The 23,596-nt window shown below is 37.2% G+C and overlaps 3 protein-coding genes across 7 annotated transcripts; all 3 read left to right on the top strand.

Annotated features, from left to right (window-relative positions):
• Positions 1-1,250: 1,250 nt before the first annotated feature.
• LOC117987184 (uncharacterized) lies at positions 1,251-2,716 on the top strand (the record flags this gene model as incomplete). The annotated part of the gene is made up of 6 exons (XM_034974142.2): positions 1,251-1,278; positions 1,529-1,577; positions 1,667-1,700; positions 1,792-1,854; positions 2,116-2,182; positions 2,298-2,716. Coding segments are annotated over 6 exons (660 nt in total), but the record flags the coding sequence as incomplete, so codon positions are not given.
• Positions 2,717-7,329: 4,613 nt separating this feature from the next.
• Positions 7,330-12,535, top strand: LOC138403060 (uncharacterized). 3 transcript variants are annotated; one of them, XM_069502048.1, is made up of 6 exons: positions 7,330-7,488; positions 8,767-8,853; positions 9,276-9,312; positions 9,545-9,628; positions 12,018-12,327; positions 12,376-12,517. In XM_069502048.1, exons 2-6 carry the CDS (start codon positions 8,783-8,785, stop codon positions 12,474-12,476), a joined length of 603 nt encoding a protein of 200 aa, XP_069358149.1. In that variant the 5' UTR covers positions 7,330-7,488; positions 8,767-8,782; the 3' UTR covers positions 12,477-12,517. The 3 variants fall into 3 exon arrangements, with proteins under 3 accessions (XP_069358149.1, XP_069358148.1, XP_069358147.1); XM_069502047.1 differs by having other exon boundaries at positions 12,018-12,535; XM_069502046.1 differs by lacking the exons at positions 12,018-12,327; positions 12,376-12,517 and adding an exon at positions 10,482-11,396 and having other exon boundaries at positions 7,333-7,488.
• A 1,518-nt stretch (positions 12,536-14,053) lies between these two features.
• On the top strand, positions 14,054-19,987 carry LOC138403066 (uncharacterized). 3 transcript variants are annotated; one of them, XM_069502065.1, is made up of 4 exons: positions 14,054-14,220; positions 18,203-18,254; positions 18,715-18,783; positions 19,301-19,987. In XM_069502065.1, exons 1-4 carry the CDS (start codon positions 14,150-14,152, stop codon positions 19,544-19,546), a joined length of 438 nt encoding a protein of 145 aa, XP_069358166.1. In that variant the 5' UTR covers positions 14,054-14,149; the 3' UTR covers positions 19,547-19,987. The 3 variants fall into 3 exon arrangements, with proteins under 3 accessions (XP_069358166.1, XP_069358167.1, XP_069358165.1); XM_069502066.1 differs by lacking the exons at positions 18,203-18,254; positions 18,715-18,783; positions 19,301-19,987 and adding exons at positions 14,526-14,580; positions 14,677-14,751; positions 15,182-15,852; XM_069502064.1 differs by lacking the exon at positions 14,054-14,220 and adding an exon at positions 17,796-17,969.
• Positions 19,988-23,596: the final 3,609 nt, after the last annotated feature.

Raw genomic sequence — 23,596 nt, forward strand, 5'->3', positions numbered from 1 at the left:
TGATGATGATGATGATGATGTATAGAGAGCAAAGTTCAAAGTAATGTTTTATTAAAGTGATAAACTTTTGACTTTGGGAATTCCAAACGGCAATGTTTTGAACAGTAGGTAGGTATCTAATCTTTAATGTGTTCTGGTATCAAGTAGTTTTAATTGCATTATCACTAAAAAAAATAACTCGTGGTTTGTCCCGAACTTTGAGGCCTTTAAGATATAAGTATAGGTACTTACTACACCCAAAATTAATAGTTGGGCGATCTTATATCTTAAACGTCGTAATAGTACGTTTCGTCAGGGCTTCATCCAATTAAAAGGAATGCGAAAGTACCCGCTTTTAAAAGATACAAAAGATATAAATACAAAAGTATGACATAATATTAACGTAACAGACAGGGGCTTTCACCATCCTGAACTCTACAGTAATACTAACCTAATAACCTAACCCAACCCAGCTTTACTGGAGTGGCATTTCTGATAACTCATACATATTGGGCATCAGAAAAACCCGGCCAAGTGCGAGTCAGACTCGTGTACCGAGTGCTCCGTACTACAGTCGTATTTTTTCGACATATTGCACTATAAATCAAAAACTATTGTGTAAAAATAAATAAAAATCTGTTTTAGAATGTACAGGTAAAGTTTTTTCATACGATACCCCATTTGGTATAGTAATCTTACTTTAAAAGTTGAAAATACTAATTATGTGTTCATGAACATATTTTTTTTGTGTGATGTAACCACAAATTTACGGTTTGCAGATTTTTCCCCTTATGTCTGCTATAAAACCTACCTACCTACCAAATTTCATGATTTTTGGTCAACGGGAAGTTCCCTATAGGTTTCTTGACAGACACGACACACAGACAGACAGACTGACAACGAAGTCAGTCCTATAGTCAGTCCTAAGGGTTCCTTTTACTTTTTGAGGTACGGAACCCTAAAAATCTAAAGATTCTAGACCATTGCTAGGAGCCATTTGAGCTACACCTGGATAATGTCAATCAATCAGTTTATGTTTATCCTTATTAAATAAATGTTTATTATTATATTTATGTCTCGTCATATTTCATCTTAATATAATACTAAGTTCAACCGAGTCGGTATTCAATATGTTTTTATTTTCGAGCGAGCCAAGTTTTATTTTGACATTAATTGTGGTTCAAACGGACGCGTGTTTGATATAATTATTTTATTAATAAATAAAATGAATTTGTTAACAGTATTCACTCTATTTGTTTGTTTTGTTGTAACATGTTGTGCTATATCGGTTGAAAAGAGGTAAGAAAATTATATCAATTTAATTCCACAATTAAAGCGGAACATATTATACGTTTGAGTTATAACTTAGTTAGTAGCCATTTATTCGATTGTCTGTGCTGTCGAAGCCAAATTTTTTTATTACCTTTTTTTTTAAATAAAACCTAGCGACCACTCGCGGCTTCGCTCCCACGGGAATTTTCAAAAATACAGCCTTATTCTGTGTCGATCTTATTTTATAAAAGGAATAGATATTGGTGCAAAATTTCAGCTTTCTATGTCCAAGAGTTTGGCCAGGGCGTTGAAAAGTCGCTCTGTGAGTAAGTCGAGACTTTTCTTTTAATTGTATGAGATATTGTATATTATGTAAACAACTTTATTAAACTAAATAACTAATTTTTATTTACAGTATAGTGCCATTTGAAAACAAAGATATCAAAGAGGTAGGTAGAACATCGTATTTTTGACGAATTCGTTAGTTAAAAGTTGAGCATACATTGATGAGTAATACATACTTTCTCATATTATTTCCAGATATATGATGCTAGAAGTAAAAGAGATACATACGAATACAACTATAGCAAGAAAATTAAAACGGTGATTTGACTAAACTTATTTCTTCTGATGCTGTAAAAGCTCTTAAAGCTGGTTTATATTAGTATTGATGATGATAGTGGCTTCGTCCGAGTGGACTTTTTATTTCTGGAACATTAAATATCCTATGTCCGTATGCAAGTTTTCTCTGCATCAATTTTTGTGAAGATTCGGTTCAGTTTTTGAGTCGAGAAAAGGTTACAGCTAGACACACTTTCGGATTTTAATAATATATAATTAATCATGAATTTTATATCCTTCCAGGAAACAACAGTCAATTGGAGTGTAAAAAGGACTGAAACTGGCAATAGTCAAAGATTAATTTCTAACGGTAAATAATAAATCACTAGTTTTTTTATAATATTATCCCAATAAAGACGGGGTAGGTCAGCTAATCCTTGATGTTTTGTCTACTTATGACTGTAAAAAGCCTTTTTTCATATTAGGTCCAGAAGCAGTTACAGAGGCGTGCTTGAGATGTATTTGCCAAGCCAGCTCGGGTTGTCACCAAGGTTTAACCTGTGTCGGTGATGTCTGCGGCCCATTCAAGATTACTTGGGCGTACTGGGTTGACGCAGGCAAACTAACCCTGCCTGGCGTTTCTCAGGCCTCTGCTGATGCGTACTCGGGCTGCACCAATGACCGTCAATGTGCCACTGACACCGTCAAGGGATACATGAGGAGGTTAGGGCAGGACTGTAATGGAGACGGCGTGGTCAATTGCTACGATTACATGGCAATCCATAGACTCGGCGGCTACGGGTGCAAAGGCGACTTAATACGTTACTGTGTTCCACCAATGTGTCGCTCAACAGTGATGGAAAAAGATCTAATTCCGGAAAATTTGATAAATATAACAGATTAAGACTTAACAATGTTCTAAAATATTAAGCCATAAACAAGGTTTAACTCAAGCCTAAAAAACTATACCTACCAGACTAAGTATTAGCACAGAATATATAAAAGTACTAACGGTATTAGCCATATAAAATGTGATACCATTTGTTCGTTTAAAGATTCATAGAGGTGTTTGTATACCAGACGAGAGCTGCAAGACCCGCTAAATGCTCCAGACTCTAGAGATGCAAAAGGCAATCTTAACGTATTTTTCAAAACTGGAAATGAGTGTGACGATAGTCAGTAATCGAAGTAATGTTGATGACATTAGCAGCAGGAGTTGGTACTGACGTGACCTCCACTCACGCATTTTTAAGATGTGCCCGATGTTACCGGTGGCACTCGCTTCTTCAATACTGAACAACTGTAAATTAACAAGATAAAGTTTAAAACTAAAACCCGACTACTTTTAATAAATGCTGAAATATTGAAAAATGTTTTTTTATGTTTATTAATATTAATTACCTACTACATTTATGAACTCCGAATTTTCTCCTCTTTCATTTGACATCCCACTTGATACCGAGATATTGAGAACCCGCTGTTCTCGAGATTTGCGATCAGCAACACATTCAGCGATTCATTTTTATATATAGAGACTAGCTGCCCCGGCGAACTTCGTACCGCCTAACAGTCGATTTCTTAAATTTTTCTCTCCGTAAGAACCATCCCCGTACTTGAAAGTTACATTAATATTAATTAGATGCCTAACGCCGGCGGAGAAAAGAGTTGATAATACTCAAACAACTGAACAGATTTTCATAAAACATAGCTAAAAATCATCCCGATTAAGCACGCTTTTAAATATAAAGAAACCGCATTTAAATCGGCCCATCCATTTGAGTGCACACACACGGTTGATGACTCCATAAATTGTTGTTGTTAATACAGATAGACAGACTAAACTATGAAACTTATAACTCTCTGTAAAGCGTTGGGGGTTACAAATATGTTGAAAATGGGTCCTGAGATGTGTGCGTTCGTCAAGATGATCACTTACCCCTATAGGTATGTATAAATGTACATATGTAGGTATAAATAATTTATGCTACTCATTTATCACAGTCGATAAAGAGTTCAAATGAGTATTAACCGCATTTATATTATTAATCACGAGTTTTATTTGAAATTTTGCATGAACGTAGACGCTCGCGTTGACGTACAATATTTATTTTTAATTTAATCGTACCTATTGTATTTATTGATAATGACTTCTTTAACAGTATTTTTGCTATTTTTGTGTACTGTTGTGACGTGTTATACTTTACCAGTTCAAAAGAGGTAAGGGAATAAAAACTTACAGCAGTATTCAGAGTCGCTTAATCGTTACTTACGGCATTTTTATCGATACTAATTCATGCCTTAAGTAACGATTAAGCGACTCTGAGTGCGGCCGTTAATGAGACTTAAAGCACAGAATATATAATAGTACTAACGTAAAAATTGGGCAGTTATTTTTAAGATTTAGGTAACTCATAAAAGTGAATGTTATTCTTTAAGAAAACACAGATCTCACAAAATAGAGAAGCTTTTATGCATAAATTCATTGTTTAATTAATCAATAAAATAGGTAACAGTACATTTTAATTTACAGTATAGAGCCACTTGAAATTGAGGAAATCAAAGAAGTAGAGCATCGTATCCTCGGAGAACTCGTAAGTTTAAAGGAAATTAGATTTATAATCTACTAGATGATGATAATGAATTTTTAAAAATCCTTTGTTAGCGGATGCCTATGTGATAATAGCTATCTGCATGCCAAATTTCAGCCCGATCTGTCCAGTAGTTTCAGCTGAGCGTTGATAGATCAGTCAGTCAGTCAGTCAGTCAGTCACCTTTTCTTTTTATATATTACTAGCTTATGCTCGCGACTTCGTCCGCGTGGACTACACAAATTTCAAACCCCTATTTCACCCCCTTAGGGGTTGAATTTTCAAAATTCCTTTCTTAGCGGATGCCTACGTCATAATAGCTATCTGCATGCCAAATTTCAACCCGATCCGTCTAGTAGTTTGCGCTGTACGTTGATAGATCAGTCAGTCAGTCAGTCAGTCAGTCAGTCAGTCAGTCACCTTTTCCTTTTATATATTTAGATATTTAAAGATGAGTAGAACATACGTTTGACGCGTTTGACACTTTATTATATTTCCAGAAGGACGATGTTAGAAGAAAGAGAGATATATACGAATATAGCTATAGTGCCTCTACTAAAACGGTAATTTTATAAAATTTTATTACATAGCTCTACTAGTTAATAATTCTATACTTAGGTATAGTATGAATATTTTTAGATATAACGTATTATTACTAGGTATTATGAGGTATTAGTAGGAATATTATTAGGTATAACGTAGGTATACTCCTAGCTTACACCACCGCTGGATCTAGAAACTTGAGCTTATGTCTGTTGGGTTTTTCTCAAACTATAGGACACTTAGGAGCCGTTCTTCTCATATTACCACTGGTAAAGGATTTTCAGAAAAAATCTGTGATAAGTAGAACGGGAAACCAATATTATACGCAGACGAAGCTACGAGCAAAACGTCGGTTAGCAAACAATATGGGTATAGTTTAAGACCTGGAGAGTGACAGTCTTCTTTTTATCCCGGGAAATCAAAGAGGTCCTTCGGGATTTTTAAAGGCCTAAATCGAAAAGCCTAAATGGCCTCTAGCTCGGAATAATGCAAAGTTTTTACAAGATACCAGCTTATGCTCGCGACTTCGTCCGCTTGGACTACACAATTTTCAAACCTCTCTTTCACCCTCTTAGGGGTAGAATTTTCAAAAATCCTTTCTTAGCGGATGCCTACGTCATAATAGCTATCTGCATGCCAAAATTCAGCCCGATCCATCCAGTAGTTTGAGCTGTGCGTTGATAGATCAGTCAGTCAGTCAGTCACCTTTTCCTTTTATATGTTTAGATATACGTACTTAATACTGTATAATATTTTCAGGAATCCTCGGTTAATTTTAGTATGAAAAGGACTGAAACTGGAAATCACCAAATGTTTATTATCGGACCAGGAGAAAATAATCAAAATTATGTAAAAATTAGTTTAGGTACGTAATAATAATATTATAATATGTACCATCATCATCATCATCAGCTACCGATAGACGTCCACGGCTGGACATAGGTTTTTTGTACGGACTTCCACAGGCCACGGTCTTGCCTAGCGGCTCCCTGCGACTCGTGTCGATACGATTATGTCATCCGTTCACCTAGTGGGGAGTCTTCCAACGTTGCGCTTTCCGGTGCGAGGTCGTCATTCCAGCAACATGGGACGCCAAAGTCTATCGGTTTTCGATCTATGTGCCCTGCCCATTGCCAATTATTCAGCTTCTAATATTATGTATAGTAGTTACTGTATAGGTACTACTATATAGTAGTGTATTATAGTTTTAAAATGATGCAATAATCAGTATCAATGTCTTCACGTTTACTGGATTTTACGCTGTAATATTGTTATGTACTTAGGTATTTGATTAATGAAAATAAAAGTTTAGATATATTTGAGTATATAATTATTTCGGTCCTTGCATTTTATCCAAAACTTAAGGGTTAATTTAAGGATGCGATCAGTGATGCCAAAAGTTTGTTTATCAGTACCCTTATTATAAATGCGAAAGTGTGTTTGTTTGTTGGTTTGTTGGTTTATTAGTTAAAATAAAAGAGTTCCCACGCGATTTTCAAAAAACCTAATTCCACGCAGACGAAGTCGCGGGCATCAGCCTGTAGTATATACATCTATGAGCCAGTGTAACTTTAAAACTACACATTTTTACGGAAAACATACATATAAGTACCGTATTTACTTTTAGAAACGTGTCTACAAAATTTCACTGAGTTTGATTGGCTAATATTTAAATGAGAACGGAACCAAACCACGTCAATATGGAAAGCGCTACGCTAGGGTTAGTACTTATTTAAAAAAATAAAGTCTTAAATTCAAATCAGTAGGTACCGATATTTCAGTTTGTTTGTTTTTTGTTGGTTTATTGGTTTGTTAGTTTGTCCTTCAATCACGTCGCAACGGAGCAACGGATCAACGTGATTTATTGCATGGATATAGTTCAAGACTTGGAGAGACTTTTTATTCCGGAAAATCAAAGAGTTCCCACGGGATTTTTAAAAACCTAATTCCACGCGGAGTCGCGGGCATCAGCTAGTCAGTACTAATAACAAGTTATGTTTAATATTTTAAATATTACAATAGTCAATTTATTGGTAAAAAATTATTTCACAAGGTCTACTAGAATAAGTATGCAAATGTTTTATCAAACCTTTCTCTCATGGTGTCGCGGTGCGTAAGTTTCACAGGTAGGTACTGTCACAGATTCGTTCTACATCTGTGGCTACAGAGCACTACAGACTAATAAAGATCGATATTGGGGAAAAACGAAAAACTTTCATAAAATATGTAAGTAGTGGACGTTCATGGTTCAGGTCAACAATTTTTAATTTTATTTTTAAAATGATGATAATTTAAACCTTATGATAGGAGGGTTTTTACTTACATTGACCTGGCGACGATAAACTACGTAAAGTACGCACTTAATTGTAAGGAGATAATAGTGAGCATTAAACGCAATTTATATTCAGATGAAACAAGAGTTTGTATCCGAGGTGACAGTAGTCATTTGCTCAGCTTTAAAAAACTATTAATTAGTTTATTTTATCAAGAAAGTAGTAGTAGTTCGAGAGTAAAATCCTTTCACTGGTGAATTCCATTAGAATACGTAAGTACCTACTAGTTACTAGTACCCAATACCTATTGTTAGACAGGAAAAAGTCTGTGTTTATATGGTACACTGCAGAGTATCTGCAAAATAGCTAATCTATGTTTGTGACGTCACTCCGAATGACGACGCGTAGAATGGCGGCTTTGTGGTCTAAATTTTTACAATACTAGCGACTCGCCCCGGCTTCGCATGGGTCGCAATGTAGCAATGTGACTTATGTAGTGTCACTTCATATTATAAATGCGATCACCGCCGCCTCGGTCTCGTTTTGTTGTGCGGAATATTTGTTAATTTTCAATGGAAGCTTGATTTCTTCCGACATTTTGTTCAAATATTGTCATATTTCAACAAATTAACACAAACCAATATAAAACTATACCTATAAACCTTCCTCTTGAATCACTCTATCTATCGGTGAAAACCGCATTAAAATCCGTTACGTAGTTTGAAAGATCTAGGCGTTCATACATACATACAGACAGCGGGAAGCGACTTTATTTTATACTATGTAGAGAAGTGAATAGTGAAATAAATGCCTGTTGAAGTACAGAAAAGTGTTTTAGCTCTATTACTCTCGAGCACGAATGGCGCACAACGCACCACCAACGTTGCAGGCTATGATTCTAAGATGTATAATATAAATAATTTACCGAGCGAAGCGAGTAGTGATTATATTATTATCTTTGCAAGCGAGGTCTTTGAGTCTACTTCATAGATAATACACTATACCTGCTAGTCTACTTGAGGGATATTGCAATTGTCCGTCTGTCACAGCCTTACAACTTCTGAATTACTGAATGTAATTACTTCAAATTTAAATATAACAATATGTTAATTGATGGCTTTCAGCCGAATATTGCATAAAAAAAGTATAAAAAGCTTTATTCTTCACCGGGGCTCTCATACGAAATGGAGGGCTCTACATGTCAAAAAAGGCTACATATTAGAAACTGAAACTTGTGTATAACTTCAGTTAAATACTAAAATTAGATAAATATTATAAAGAAATGAAATTATTTCATTTTAATGGGCATCATTCAGTTTCGTTTAGGTAATATCTGTCACTTTCTGCTATTGAGTACTTTTGTGATGATCACAATGTAAATATGACAGCTTTTGTTTTAGGTTTACGTCATGGATTCAGTGTGTTCCACAGTTCCACACTATAAAAAAATGTAGTCTTTTGCAATATTGAAATGAATTTTTAGTACTTAGAGTATTTTAAGTACATTGTTAATTTAAGACGAATATCTAATGTATTTCTTTCAATTACAGGTACAAATAGAAAAATATGACCACAATGCTTGCATTGTGTGCTAGCTTAGCTGTCTTGGCTGTTATCGTTGAATCTAAATCTATAAGGTAAATACCTACACTTTAGACCTATATGAAGAGGTTTTGAGACTCAATAATATAAGGCTGAACCGTCATGAGCTACGATCGCCTGAGTGATTGCTTATTTTCGGCAGCTAAGATTTTGATTTAGCATTGATAGTCTAAGCTGTGATAGCCTAGTGGTTAGGACGTCTGCCTTCTAATCGGAGGCCGGGGGTTCGATCCCGGGCATGCACATCTGATATCAAAGGAGTGTGAAGTCTGCAAATCTGCACTGTTACCTACTATATTCACTCTCTTAATATGACTTCCTGAGATTTTTTTAAAAAATAGAACCTATAGTGTCCAGCAATTACCTATAATTATTATTATACTATGTTAGCTCGAAATAAGGTTTCAATGTAGCTTAGTATAAAATAGAGTTTTTGATTATGTGTTTTCTGTTTTAGATACTCCGAGAAGCCGTGTTATGATTGCGTCGTAGATGTAAGTTATAGTTTTTTGAGTCTTTTCAAACGTCTTTTCAGATGTGCCATAACCACAACACAAAACTGCATTAATAAACCTAGCAGTTCCATAAATACATATATCACACACCGGCTTTACTCACGTGTTTAGTCGACGTCAGCTCGACTCGCTTCGAACACATCCGGGGTCCTTTTTCACAGGGACTCAGTTAGCTCAGTAGATACTAGTTATAAAGTTATTTTTGTTACAGGAATTTCATAGAAACAAACGAAATGCACCGGCTGCTGACCCTGCTGCTCTGAATTCAATATCAGGACTCGTTCAGGGTATTCTGGTGAGTGGAGTAAAATGCTGTCGACATTGCGTCTGCTGTTCCCACGGTTCTGCTCCACCTTAAAATATTAATTGTTGTTTTTTAGGGTTCCGTACCTCAAAAGGAAAAACGGAACCCTTATAGGATCACTTTGTTGTCTGTCTGTCTGTCTGTCTGTCCGTCTGTCTGTCAAGAAACCTACAGGGTACTTCCCGTTGACCTAGAATCATGAAAATTAGTAAGTAGGTGGGTCTTATAGCTGGTATTAGGGGGAAAATCTGAAAACCGTGAATTTGTGGTTAAATCACACAAAAAAAATTAAATTGTGGTCATGAACTAAAAATTAGTATTTTCCATTTCAAAGTAAGATAACAATATCAAGTGGGGTATCCATATGAAAGGTATCACCTGTACATTTCAAAACAGTTTTTTATTTATTTTTATGCATCATAGTTTTTGAATTATCGTGCAAAATGTCGAAAAAATACGACTGAAGTACGGAACCCTCGTTGCGCGAGCCGGACTCGCACTTGGCCGGTTTTTTTTCAATTGGTCAACCCATCACCGGCACACTACGCACGGGTCCCCTACGTATCTACCTACTAATATATATATTAATTACTTATTTCCACGACTTCGTCTGCGTGGACTACATAAATTTAAAACCCCTATTTTACAAATGTATATTTTAGGGGTTGAATTTTCAAAAATCCTTTCTTAGCAGATGCCTATGCCATAATAGCTATCTGCATGCCAAATTTCAGCTCGATCCGTCCAAATAGGTTGAGCTGTGCGTTGATAGATCGACAGTCAGTCAGTCAGTCGCCTTTTCCTTTTATATATTTAGATATTTAGATTTTATTTTTCCTTTAAGGGAATCACCTGGGATGGTATAGCTCAAGTAAATGCTAACAAGTTAATGGGTCAAAAGAGCACTGTGATAATTGGTCCCGGGACCAATAACACCAATCATGTAATGATCAACAGCGGTGGCTGGAACCAACCCATTCGCGGTGGCTGGAACCAACCCATTCGCGGTGGCTGGAACCAACCCATTCACGGTGGCTGGAACCAACCCAATGGCGGTGGCTGGAACCAACCCATTTACGGTGGCTGGAACCAACCTAACGGCGGTGGCTGGAACCAACCTAACGGCGGTGGCTTGAACCAACCCAACAGCGGCGGCTGGAACCAACCTAACAGCGGTGGCTGGAACCAACCCAACGGCGGTGGCTGGAACCAACCCAATAGCGGTGGCTCGAACCAACCCAGTAGCGGTAGCTGGAACCAACCCAACAGCGGTAGCTGGAACCAACCCAACAGCGGTGGCTGGAACCAACCCAACAGCAGTGGCTGGAACCAACCCAACAGCGGTGGCTCTAAAGTAACGAGCCGCCCCCAGCATAATATTAATAATTGGCAAGGTTAAAATGTTATTCCGACAAAAATTGGCCGTCCGATTGTTGTACTAAACTTAGGATTTAAGCTTAATTTATTCTACAAAATATAAAAATATATATCCTATGAATCTATTTATTTTATTTGCAAACAGATTTCTTCATAATACCATACTAAGCCCCTCATTTTCATTTAAGCCTCCTGAATACCATTTTTAATACAGCTGAGAATAGTTTGGGAAATATCGGATCTCCCTGCTTAATTCCCTTTTGTATTGGGGACGCTTCGCTGCTTTTATTTAATTTTACACAAGCTGTACATTTGAATTAAATCGTACTATTCAAAATATCTATTTATTTTCCGATGTACACTCTGAATTCTAAAAGATTTCCACATCGCATCGTGTTCTAAGGAGTCGAAAGCTTTGTTACAGTTTACAAAATCTAGATAATAAACACAGTTATATTCTTTATATTTATCTTGTTTTAATGTATAAATTTGGTCTACTGTCAAGAGAATTTCGCTCTATACCCCGCCCACTCTTTAAGTTAGATTTCAACTATAACGAGGCATACATAGATAAATATAATTAATCAGACTCCTATATACTTCTGTTTTAGTAACTCTAATTATTTCCTTCATTAAAATATTCATTCCATCCCAATACTTCCCTACTAATACACATTATAAATGCGCAAGTGTTTCTGTCTGTATGCTACGACTTTTTGTCCCAGATATTAAAGGGGATTTAAAAAAAAGTTTAATCTACGTGGACCAAGTTGTGGGCATCATCTATTTGGTAGAGAGATGGCTTATATCTTGGACAAGGATATAGGCTACTACTACTATTATTTTTATTTTTATTATAAGTATGTAATGGAGTCACGTATTAAGTCGACGTAAGCCCGGCTAGTTTCGAACCAGCCGGGGTCCACGGAAAAACGCGACACAAAGATGATTGACCTACTCGCTGCCGCCTACCTATTAATAAATTTATTTATTTTCTTTTAAGGGAACCACCTGGAGCGGTATATCTCAAGTTGATGCTGACAAGTTAAGGGATCAAAGGAGAACTGTGATAATAATTGGTTCCGGGACCAATAACACCAATCATGTAATGATCAACGGCGGTGGCTGGAACCAACCCATTGGCGGTGGCTGGCACCAACCCAATGTCGGTGGCTGGAACCAACCTAACGGCGGTGGCTGGAACCAACCCATTAGCGGTGGCTGGAACCAACCTCACGGTGGAGGCTGGAACCAGCACATTGGCAGTGGCCGGAACCAACCCAACGGCGGTGGCTGGAACCAACCCTACGGCGGTGGCTGGAACCAATACAACAGAGGTGGCTGGAACCAGCAGAACAGAGGTGGCTGGAACCAATACAACAGAGGTGGCTGGAACCAACACAACAGAGGTGGCTGGAACTTACCGCACCGCCACCGGTACAATAATAATTGGCAAGGTTAAAATATTATTCCAACAAATATAGTTGGCCGTCCCACTGTTGTATTAAGGATTTAATTTTAAGTTTTTCAAAAAAATAAAACAAAATCGAACGAATCTGTTTATTTTATAGCTTCCTTCATTATAATATCATACTGTCAGTATTTTTCCCATTCAAAATACTGCTGAGAATAGTTTGGGAAATATCGGATCTCCCTGTCTGACTCTCTTTTGTATTAGGGACGCTTCGCTACTTTTTTCTAATTTCACACAAGCTGTACAACTGGATTATATTCTTCAAAATATGTATTATTATTTCAAACAAACGTTCCTCCTAGTGTTAGGGAAAATACGTAGAGGAACTTTCAGCTTTTATAAAATAAGGAAGGTCTGGCACTCACTGGCTCTTAGACCACTACTCTTTAGGTTAGATTTTGACTATTATCAGGCATACTTAGATATAATTAATCAGACTTATACTTACATACTCCTGTTTAGTAACTGTAATGGCAGCTGTAATTATTTATTCCATTGAAATTTTCATTCCATCCCCATACTTCCATTACATATTACAAAAGCGCAAGTGTTTCACGGCCCCTCCATTTAATCGGTTTTTATGAAATTGAGGTACAAAATCTTGCACTCCGAGGACGATCCCACAAATAAGAGATACTACTAACAGTGCGTGCCGTCTCAAGGACCACTACCTTCTGTATCTTACCCTGGATCCAACAGTGAAAACGTTAGTCGAAACTATTCGCAATAAGAGCATGAACTGATATAATTATATCGGTACAATAATCACTGAGTCAACACTCCACCTGGCGGTAATCTCGTGAGTCAGGTCCAAGTATTTCGACTTTTTAGGGTTCCGTACCTCAAAGGGAAAAACGGAACCCTTATAGGATCACTTTGTTGTCTGTCTGTCTGTCTGTCTGTCTCTCTGTCTGTCAAGAAACCTACAGGGTACTTCCCGTTGACCTAGAATCATGAAATTTGGCAGGTCGGTAGATCTTATAGCTGATATTTGGGGAAAAATCTGAAAACCGTGAATTTAGGGTTAGATCACACAAAAAAAATTAAATTGTGGTCATGAACTAATAATTAATATTTTCAACTTTCAAAGTGAGTGACTATATCAAGTGGGGTATCATATGAAAGGTCTTCACCTGTACATTCTAAAACAGATTTTTATTTATTTTTATGTATCATAGTTTTTGAATTATCGTGTAAAATGTCGAAAAAATACGACTGTAGTACGGAACCCTCATTGCGCGACCCTGACTCGCACTTGGCCGGTTTTTTACTTTTCTGCTTTCACTAGGTTATCATCATGTGGAATAGTAACATGAACAATTATTGCTTATCTTATTCTGAGAGGAGACCGTGCTCAGTAGTAAGCCGGCGATGGAATGATATGATGACGATGAGATGATGATGATGATGAAGGCTGGGTTTTCTTATTTTTAATCTTAATTAGGGAATTATAATTTTTAAATGGGTTTGAACTTACTTTACCCGGACCATGATAAACTACGTAAAATAAATAATTACGCATGATAGTAGGTGGGGTATAAATAGCGATATTGATTATACTCAGTTAAAATACGTCTCGTGTCTCAATTGGCAGAAGTTATTTGCTTTAAATAGTAGTTATTATATTAAAAAATAATATTTATTCTTATTAATATTATCAAATGGCTAAAATATTTGTTTTGTGCGTCACTTTAGCCGCCTTGGTGGTTATCGCTGATTCTAAATCCTTAAGGTAAGTTTCACACGCAGAATACAGAATGTGGATGCGATATTTGTACTAATGCGAATGTGCCGTATTTGCGGATGCGGATGCGCATATCCGTTACACCCCTGTTGGGTACCGTAGTACACTTTTTGATTGGTCAGTTAGCGAACGAAGATTTCAATATAATAGTGCAATGTGCTATAGGATAGCTGACTCTAAATAAAAAATATTTATTTATTCTGGGCTTTATTTGATGTGTACAAGGATAAATAGTTGAGTAAAATATAAATAAGACTAATTTTTTTATATAATTCAAAGACATTTTTTTTCAGCTATCCAGAAGAGACCTGTCATGATTGTGCTGAAGCTGTAGGTACTGAAGACAAGGTAAAGTATATTTATATATAGATTATTAGGTACAGCCATCCCGATGCATATTATTTATCTTGAATTATTTTAGACAAGATTTTTTCATCGTTTCAGACCTACGAGTATAAGCGACCAAAGAGAAATAATGAAGGTCTGAATTTTGCTAAAGATCTCACACTCGGTATTATAGTAAGTATTTTTGACATTATTTTCCCTCCGTGACATGTTACGTGCAACGGGACCCTATTACAAAGTCTTCGCTGTCCGCCGATCTGCCTGTCTGTCAGCGGGCTGTATTTCGTGAACTTTAATAGAGAGTTGAAATTTTCACAAAACGTGTAAATTTTTATTGCTGCTTAACATAATATAATAACAACAAATAATAAAAAAATCAAAATGGCCGTTATAAAATTTAAAAAATAAAAAGTGTTATTTCGTGCATGATGGTATGGAGCCCATGGTCTGTGAGTCCGTCTCGCACTTGACCGATTTTTGCCATTTATATACCTAATATCATGGCATCCAAAGTTATTTCTTCAATGGTTTAGATAAATACGTGCTGTTATCAGAGGAAACTGAAAAGGATTGCTATCACTTAATGGTTCTTTTTCCCTTTAAGGGCACCACCTGGAATGGCATCGTAGAAGTGAATAGACTCAAACATGCTGGACGACCGCAGAACATAATAGTTGGGCCAGGGTATGGTAATACTAATGATGTAACCATCTACAACCCAAATGGCTACTACGGTGGTTAGGACGGCCACTACAGTGATTACAACGTCAGGAATTTCAATTACAGAACTATTAAGTAATACAATAATAATAATAATAATTCATTCAACGCAATTCCTGCCACAACCAATGATCTCGCCTATGTATTTCACGGTGCAATATCTGCAACAATTATCTTCAAGTCTTATGGTCGATTCACATTGACCTCTAAGTACCTATGTCCACTATGTGAAACATAAATTCCTACCGAAAAAAATTAACCGTGCAAGTGCGCGCAATCGTGCGATTTGCTGCCAATCTGAATCGACCCTCACTGTAAAATTGTACCTACAGTATTGGGGGGGAAAGTTTACACATCGAACTTTAGAAAGAGATACTTGGGTTTTGTAGAGTGGTCTCTATCGTTGAGACTGACAAGTATTAACAGAGAGTGACAGAGACAAAGCTGGAGATCATCTCTTTCTAAAGTTCGATGTGTACCTAATCTTTGCTGCCGGGTACTGTACCACTATTTCCGATTATACGTATAGAAATAAATAAAAACCCGACAAATTCATGTTTTTCTTAAATTTTTCCATAATATAAAACCTCCTAAGTCCTAACTGAACCTATTTTATTTAAAGGCACAGATATTATTATTTTTACACTGTAGAAAGACACTTGTAGATATAACCCGGTCAAGCTAAGTTTGCACCTCGCGTCGATTTTAATCGACGCGAGGTGCAAACTTAGCTTCATCGGGTATTAGATACAGTTTATCTCGGAAAAAATAAAGGGGATATCTCGGAAAGGGGTTCATCGAGTCACATCTTAAAAGTAGAACTCTTGGGACCTTGACAAGGCGGTGCCTACAGGTAGCTAGGTAAATAATACTCGATGATTTATCTTGACTCGAAAGGGGTTTGAATATTTTAGTATGGGGACTACCTACCTTTCTACCTTTTTTATCAAAAAAAACCGGCCAAGTGCGAGTCAGGCTCAGGGAAAATGGAGGACTACTAGGTAGGCTAAAGTCTTCAAAGCCCCTTTAACTTTGCTATTGCTTGCACGTTTAGTGGTGAGTCTTATAATTCTTCTAGCTCGACGAATGACGGCGTCTAAAGCAGCTAGTTGGTATTAGCGGAGCCATCGAAGAGATGACTGCACTGTACTCCATGCACGACCTGACCTGGGCGTGATATAAGATAACCAGTTGGTGCGGCGTGAAGTACTGCTTGACCTTGTTATTTGACTAAAACATTATTGGCGGCCTGAGAGCAGATCATTATCATTCAAGATAATAATAAATCAATAAATCAATGAGCTTCACATTTTATAAGCGATGGAGCGCTCTTACAGAGTAACGAAGTGATACCTATAGTTCGTGCTAAATTGGCGAGCTCTATAGCTCACCAATTCAGCACGACTGCCGTTTCTGGTACATGCACCGTACAGATTTTTTTTTATTTTTTTATTCAGATACAAGTTAGCCCTTGACTGCAATCTCACCTGGTGGTAAGTGATGATGCAGTCTAAGATGATAGCGGGCTAACCTGGAAGGGATATGGCAGTTTTTATTAAACCCATACCCCTTTGGTTTCTACACGGCATCGTACCGGAACGATAAATCGCTTGGCGGCACGGCTTTGCCGGTAGGGTGGTAACTAGCCACGGCCGAAGCCTCCCACCAGACCAGAAATTTAGAAATTATAAAATTCCAAACCCCTGCCAGGAATCGAACCCGGGACCTCCCACTATTAAAGACCACAGCGCTCACCACTGCGCCAGGGAGGTCGTCAAAATTCGTCGATCGAATCGATTGTACCTACATTTAAGAACTTACAGGATATTGTTACAATGGCAAAGATGTGGCTGTTTAATCTTAGACAATCTGCAAGCAAGTCGTAGGTGGTCTAACAGTAACAGGTTCAAAAGGGAAAGCTTGAAGGCAGTAACTTCCTGCCTCGTAGGCATGCAAGAACATGCAGTGGACATCTATACATTGATAATAATGATGTTGATGAATGTTACCAAGGAGCTGGTTTGGTAAGAAGTGGTGATAGCATAAGTGGTTTAGACTTCAGCCTCCTAAATATTCGACGGGTTTGGGGTTCGATTGCGGGCACGCAAATCTAGATTTTTGGAGTTACGTGCGTTTTAAGCAATTAAAATATACTTATCACTTGCTTTATCGGCAAAGGAAAATATCGTGAGGAAGGAAAAAACCTGCATGACTGCAGATAGTTCTTCATAGTGTTTTGTGTATCGAGTCTGCCAGTCCGCACATGGGCAGCGTGGTGAACTACGGCCCTTATTCTGAGAAAGGACCCATACTCAGTAGTGAGCCGGTGATGAAATGATAATGATGATGATGAAAGCTGGGTTTTCTTATATTTAATCTTAACTATGCTATAATTTTTTTTAATAGTTTTGAACTTACTTTGACCTGGGAATGATAAACTATGTAAATACCTACTATCGATGATAGTAGACCGCTACTAGCAGTGTTATATATAGCAATATAGTAATTAATACGTCTTGTGTTTCAGTTGACAGTAGTAATTTGCTTTAAACAGTATTATTATATTAAAAATAATACTTATCCTGATTTTATTATTATCAAATGGCTAAAATATTTGTTTTGTGCGTCACTTTAGCCACCTTGGTGGTTATTGCTGATTTTAAATCCTTAAGGTAAGCTTCAAACACAGAATACAATGATCCAATGTGTTTTGCTAATACCTCTGTGCCAACGTTGTTTGCTAATTATAATTATATACGTCAAGATCCTTTGGCGCCATCCGTACAGCTGACTAAGAAAAATGAAATTGTTTTTTTGGGCTATATACAAGAATAAATATATTTGGTACAAGCAAGAACTTTTAAGCTAAATTTTTCTATTTGATTTAAAGATAATTTTTTTCTAGCCATCCAGAGGATTGCCTTGATTGTGCTCAAGCTGTAGAGACTGAAGAGAAGGTAAAGTATGTAGTATATAGATTATTTTGAGGTAGCTCTCAGTGAGTTCAGCTTCTACATATTATGTGTAAAAGGAGAAAATGACTGATTGATAAAATGGTGTGTGTATCAAACCACGCGAGTTTGTCTCTAAAAACTTGTCATTTTGAATTGCATAGTCCACGACAGGTCGAAATGGCAATGAGGCTATGAGGCGGACGGACGCACCACACTACCGCACGTCACCCGCACTCATCCACACCGGGTTAGTGCGGGGGCTGTGGTGTTCGGGTGTGCGGGGATTTTCAGAAATTCTAACCCAGTGAAGCCGGGGCGGGTTTTTTCTATTTTATTTTTCTAAAGAGATTCTAAAAAAAAAACAAATAAATGTTTGTGTTATTACTTAAACAAAATAGCAATATCGATGCTTATTCTCCTGAATCGTTTAAGACAGGATATAAACATTTTGTCATTGTTTCAGGTCTATAAGCGACCAAAGAGAGATCATGAAGGAATTAAGTTTGCTAAAGATCTCACACTTGGTATTTTAGTAAGTATTTTCGACAGTATTTTCCCTCCGTGACATGTTACATTTTTATTACATGGCGTATAAAATTCGTGCTCGGTGATGAGCAAGAAAAAAGATACAGCACGCACGAGAGTACAAGATATAGTGCTTTACAAATATGACATACCTGTCGTAGTTTTAGGTCTTCACTTTAGATTGTATTTTTGGGTTCCGTATCCGAAGGTTGCCAACGGGACCCTACTACTAAGCCTCTGCTGAGCGTCGTGAACCGTAATAGGTAGAGCGTTGAAATTATTACAGAATATATATTTCTATTGCCGCTTATAACAACGAATAATAAAAATTTCAAAATGACCACTATAAAATTAAAATTTGTTATTTCTTGTACGATGGTATGGAGCCCATTGTGTGAGTCTGTTTCGCACTTGACCGATTTTTAACATTTATATAATATCATTGCATCTTTTGTTTCTCCTTCAATTGTCTGTCATCAGAGAAAACTGAAAAGGATTTACTTAATGGTTCTTTTTCCTTTAAGGGTACCACCTGGAATGGCATCGTAGAAGTGAATAGGCTCAAACATGCTGGACCACCGCAGGAGATAATTATTGGGCCCGGGTATGGTAACACTAATACTGTAAACATCAACAACCCAAATGCCGACAACGGCTACTACGATGGTTACAACGGTTGGAATGGTAACAACGGTTGGAATGGTAACAACGGTTGGAATGGTAACAACGGTTGGAATGGTAACAACGGTTGGAATGGTAACAACGGTTAGACTGGTTATCCTGTAACGACTAACAACCCAAATGGTTACAACAGTGCAAATTTTGTTTACAGAACTGGGTAGTTCTTTTTTACAGTGACAGAACTGGGTAGGTAAATTTTAATTATATAGTGGTCCCCAGCATTTAAAACGTGTTTAATAAAAGTTACTATGTGGGGATTTCAAAAAATAGAATGAGGGAATGACGTCTTAAGTGAGGGAATGTCTTTAGTCACGAATCTCTGATGGTAAAAATGTGTTTAATTTTAAAGAGATTTTTTAATTTAGTTATCTATCATATTTTCTTAAATTACTAGGAACTATTGTGTATAAAATAAATTATAGCCATAAATTATTCCGTTTGTATACCTATCACAATCTTTGTACTTAAACTTATTTTAGTTGTAATTAATTATATTGGCAGACTAAAAATATAAAGAGATAACCACATCACTGTTCGCTTCCCTAAAAATTAACATACCTAAATGTCATTTTGACTATAAAACGAAGCTTTTCTTTGGACCTATTCATTCTCAAAGTCAAAAAAATAACAGTATTAACTTAAGCAAAAAAAACTAAAAAATGTGAATAAAATTCAAAAAAAATACATACTTTGTTGACTATTAGTGAACTGAAAATCTACAAAAAGTTCTCTTTGTACTAAAACACTAAGTTTAACGTACAACGTTTAACACTAAGTTAAACAACAGTCTTATCTATTTCCTTCATTAAATAATAACCTCTTTTGATTAATTAGTTGGCTTGATCCTCTGCAAAACGTAAAACTGTTCAGCTTAGGTTATTATTGGGTATGCCCAAGATTTGGTTCTTCTTTTCAACCACTTTACTTAAATACCTTGTAACGATACTCAACTGGCATACTAAAATATTATAAAATTTTAATATGCAAAATAGTACAAAATTTTTGCTATAAATTTATCGAAATTAGGTTAGTACATATCAGCAGTAAAGTATTCCACATAAGAATATAAAGGTTCACTTTTAAGAGTTTCAATTATAACTCCTAACGCATAACGTTGGCAAACATTGGGAATCGAGGATATACGCCGCACGGGTTATCGGGAGCGAAGACAGACAGCGATGCGCGGGGTCGCGTCGAGGCGTTGAGTGCGCGCCGCGCTGAGCGTAATAGCGCTCGGAGCGTTCATTGCTGAACTAGCGTTGCGTGCGGCATCGCGCGCGTCGGTCGAGACGGTGAGTGTGCGCGCTCGTCGTTGCGTAGTGGCGCTCATAGCGTGCTCTACTCAAACGACGATGTGGAGATACAAAATATAATTTACTTATTGTAACTTATGTGCTGGGGCGACACATGAGATTTATAATAAAGAATACTAATTTGAGAATGGGACCACTTGAGTACAAAGATACATTTCTTATATTATAGGGGCGATACTTTTTAAAGTCTGAGAGCGATTTATGTTTGAACTGGTAATGTGGCCGCTTAGGCGAGATGAATCGCGTATCCCTCGGGATGTGTTCGGTGAATCTTTGCTTGAGGTGGCTTTCAGTGTTATTAGTGAACTATCTGACATTCTTCTGAAGACTTCTATCATTCCGTGGTGATTGCAAACACTGACAAGGTACATAAATGCTGAAGATGGGATTAGGCCTGTGGATATAGTCTCCCTCGCTTCGGCGTTTGTATCGCAGTGCGCCTGGCTCTGTTTGGCGTCTGACTATCAGTTAGATGTTAGATAGGGATTAGGCCTGTAGATGCCATGGTGAGCCTTGTTCATTCTTGACAATAGTTTGCTATGTTTGAATTTGTGATTACATCGGCGTGCGTTCACACATAGTGCGAACGTATGTTAATGGGGTTGCATTCAAGTATAGTGGATGTTAAATTGAGTTGTAGGCCCATGTACTAAATCTGCAGTGAGCCTGGCTCGTCTTTAGGATTTAATTACATTGGAAACTAGAATAGGATTGGCTAGCGATGGCAGATCATACGGCTATTTCTGGTTTTGTCTTGTTCTGGTATCCTGTGTTTACTTTTGAATTATTTGCTGGTATGCGTTGGAGCGCGTTGGAAGACGCTTATGCGAAGGAGACCCAGTGCCTTTGATGCTTTGTGATTCTTATATGAAGGAGAACCTAGTATCTCGGGCTTTGTGAATCCTTTGCTGAGTTGATTCTAGCATGCTTTAATAGCTACCAATCACAGTGGGCAGGTAATGCTGCTGTACTGTTTGTACTCTGACATTCGTTGGAATGCTTAACCACCTTGTGGTGTTTACTGAATACACGCACAATATAAATGCAACATTATTATACCAATACATAAATATTGAAGGTTGGGTTAAGGCCTGTGGATATTCCCGCAGTGAGTCTGACTCTCCTTGAAACCTATTAACAGGTCTGTAGTGGGAGAGCACCACTCTAAAAATGCTGTATCAGCTATGGCTGCATCGTGGGATCATAAGAGGCACGCACCTCTTTCTAAAGTATGCTTGCATACGTTGCGCCGTTTATCAAATGATGACGTTGTGGGGGGGGGGGCTACTGTTCGTTGGTATTTTATGTACCTAGTGTCATAGGATACTAAGGGAAGGCAGAAGCTCACCGTACATGGCGCGGTGGGGCTATGTACCATCATTTACTTTTTAATTCCCCAAGTAAATGATGCCATCCTTCCAAGCTTCTATCCCAAAGGGGTTAGCAGGTTGGAGCAACAACTCCGTAAAGTCGTTGGCTTGATAAACGCGGTTCAATATGTGAACGCACATTTTGAATTGCACCAGAACGGCATATGCCTTGTCAGACATACTCGAATGCCTACTTCCAATATGCAAACTCCGTAAAGTCGTTTAGGCCTGATGAACTCATTATTTCCGATACTCTAAAAGTTCTTGGTTTATTATGGACACAACATTTCAAGGGGTCTTACTGCTATACGATACACGTGCCACTTTAAGGGAATTAATTTAAACCGTAACCTTTGGAAAGATTCGAAGGAAAAATAGGGTAGAATTTTTTAAGACCTCGTCAGTTTAGTTACAATTTGGTGCCGTGACCAGGATTGGTCATAACGGCTTAATAGAGTGGGATAAAGTAGGCGAAAGCCTACAATTTGTTGCTCGTGAAATGGAAAGAGTCTGAGGAAATTTTGAGTTCATCAAGGTTCATCAGGGTTGTGGTAGCTGATTGCGTGTCGTAATTATCAGTGTTAGTTAGTAAACAATTTAAAGATTTCATCTTGGTTCAAGGAAAATATGCTCCATGATTAGGAGAAGTGGTAGTAGTAGGTGTGATAAATAACGTAGTGAAAGATAGAGAGTATGTGCGATAAACAACGGAGCGAAAGACACATAATAATTGATAAAAGGTAGACTGAGCAAAAGACAATTAAATATATTGATTAGTGACAGATAATACGAGTTGAAGACGTGAGTTTAAGCAGGTGTATAGAGTGAAGTATTGGTAAAATGTTTTGCTATAACATAAGGCATCTTAATAAATTGTAGGTTACAAAGTCATAAAATCATGACATCAGGGGGTTGTGCGAATTAAATATGTGATAAGAGAGTAGGTAACTTATAAAGCAAAATTAGGTATAGAGGGAACAAAGGACATTTTTTTTTTTTAGCTAGACGTAAACAGGAATTATTGAACTGAGATTTAGATAGTTGAAAAGGGAAGTATAGGGAAATACTCTAATTGATTAATATGCTTAGAGTTGAGGCATTATCGTGTTTGTGGAATTGAATGTGTAAATAAATAATAGGTACATTGGTTGATGATGAATGTTATGACATAAAGATGTGGAAATAAAGATGTGTGCATGGAAATGTAGGTTATTAAAGGGAAGTGTGGAGAAGAAGTCATACGATGAGTAAAGCCAGTTTCGTGTTAATATTTTTGATGATATTTAACTAAACTAACAAAGTGAGTGTCAAACATGAATCGTTTATGGATCCGGGCGTAAGGATAGTAATCTTAGATAAATTCAGTTGGCGTAGAATCATAAGATCAGGGGGTTGCAACGCAATAGTGCTAAATAAAATATAGGAAGAGTATTACCTAGAGTAAATTCTATTCTGC

Source organism: Maniola hyperantus, chromosome 12 (assembly GCF_902806685.2).
Source record: "Maniola hyperantus chromosome 12, iAphHyp1.2, whole genome shotgun sequence".
Lineage (NCBI taxonomy): Eukaryota > Metazoa > Arthropoda > Insecta > Lepidoptera > Nymphalidae > Maniola > Maniola hyperantus.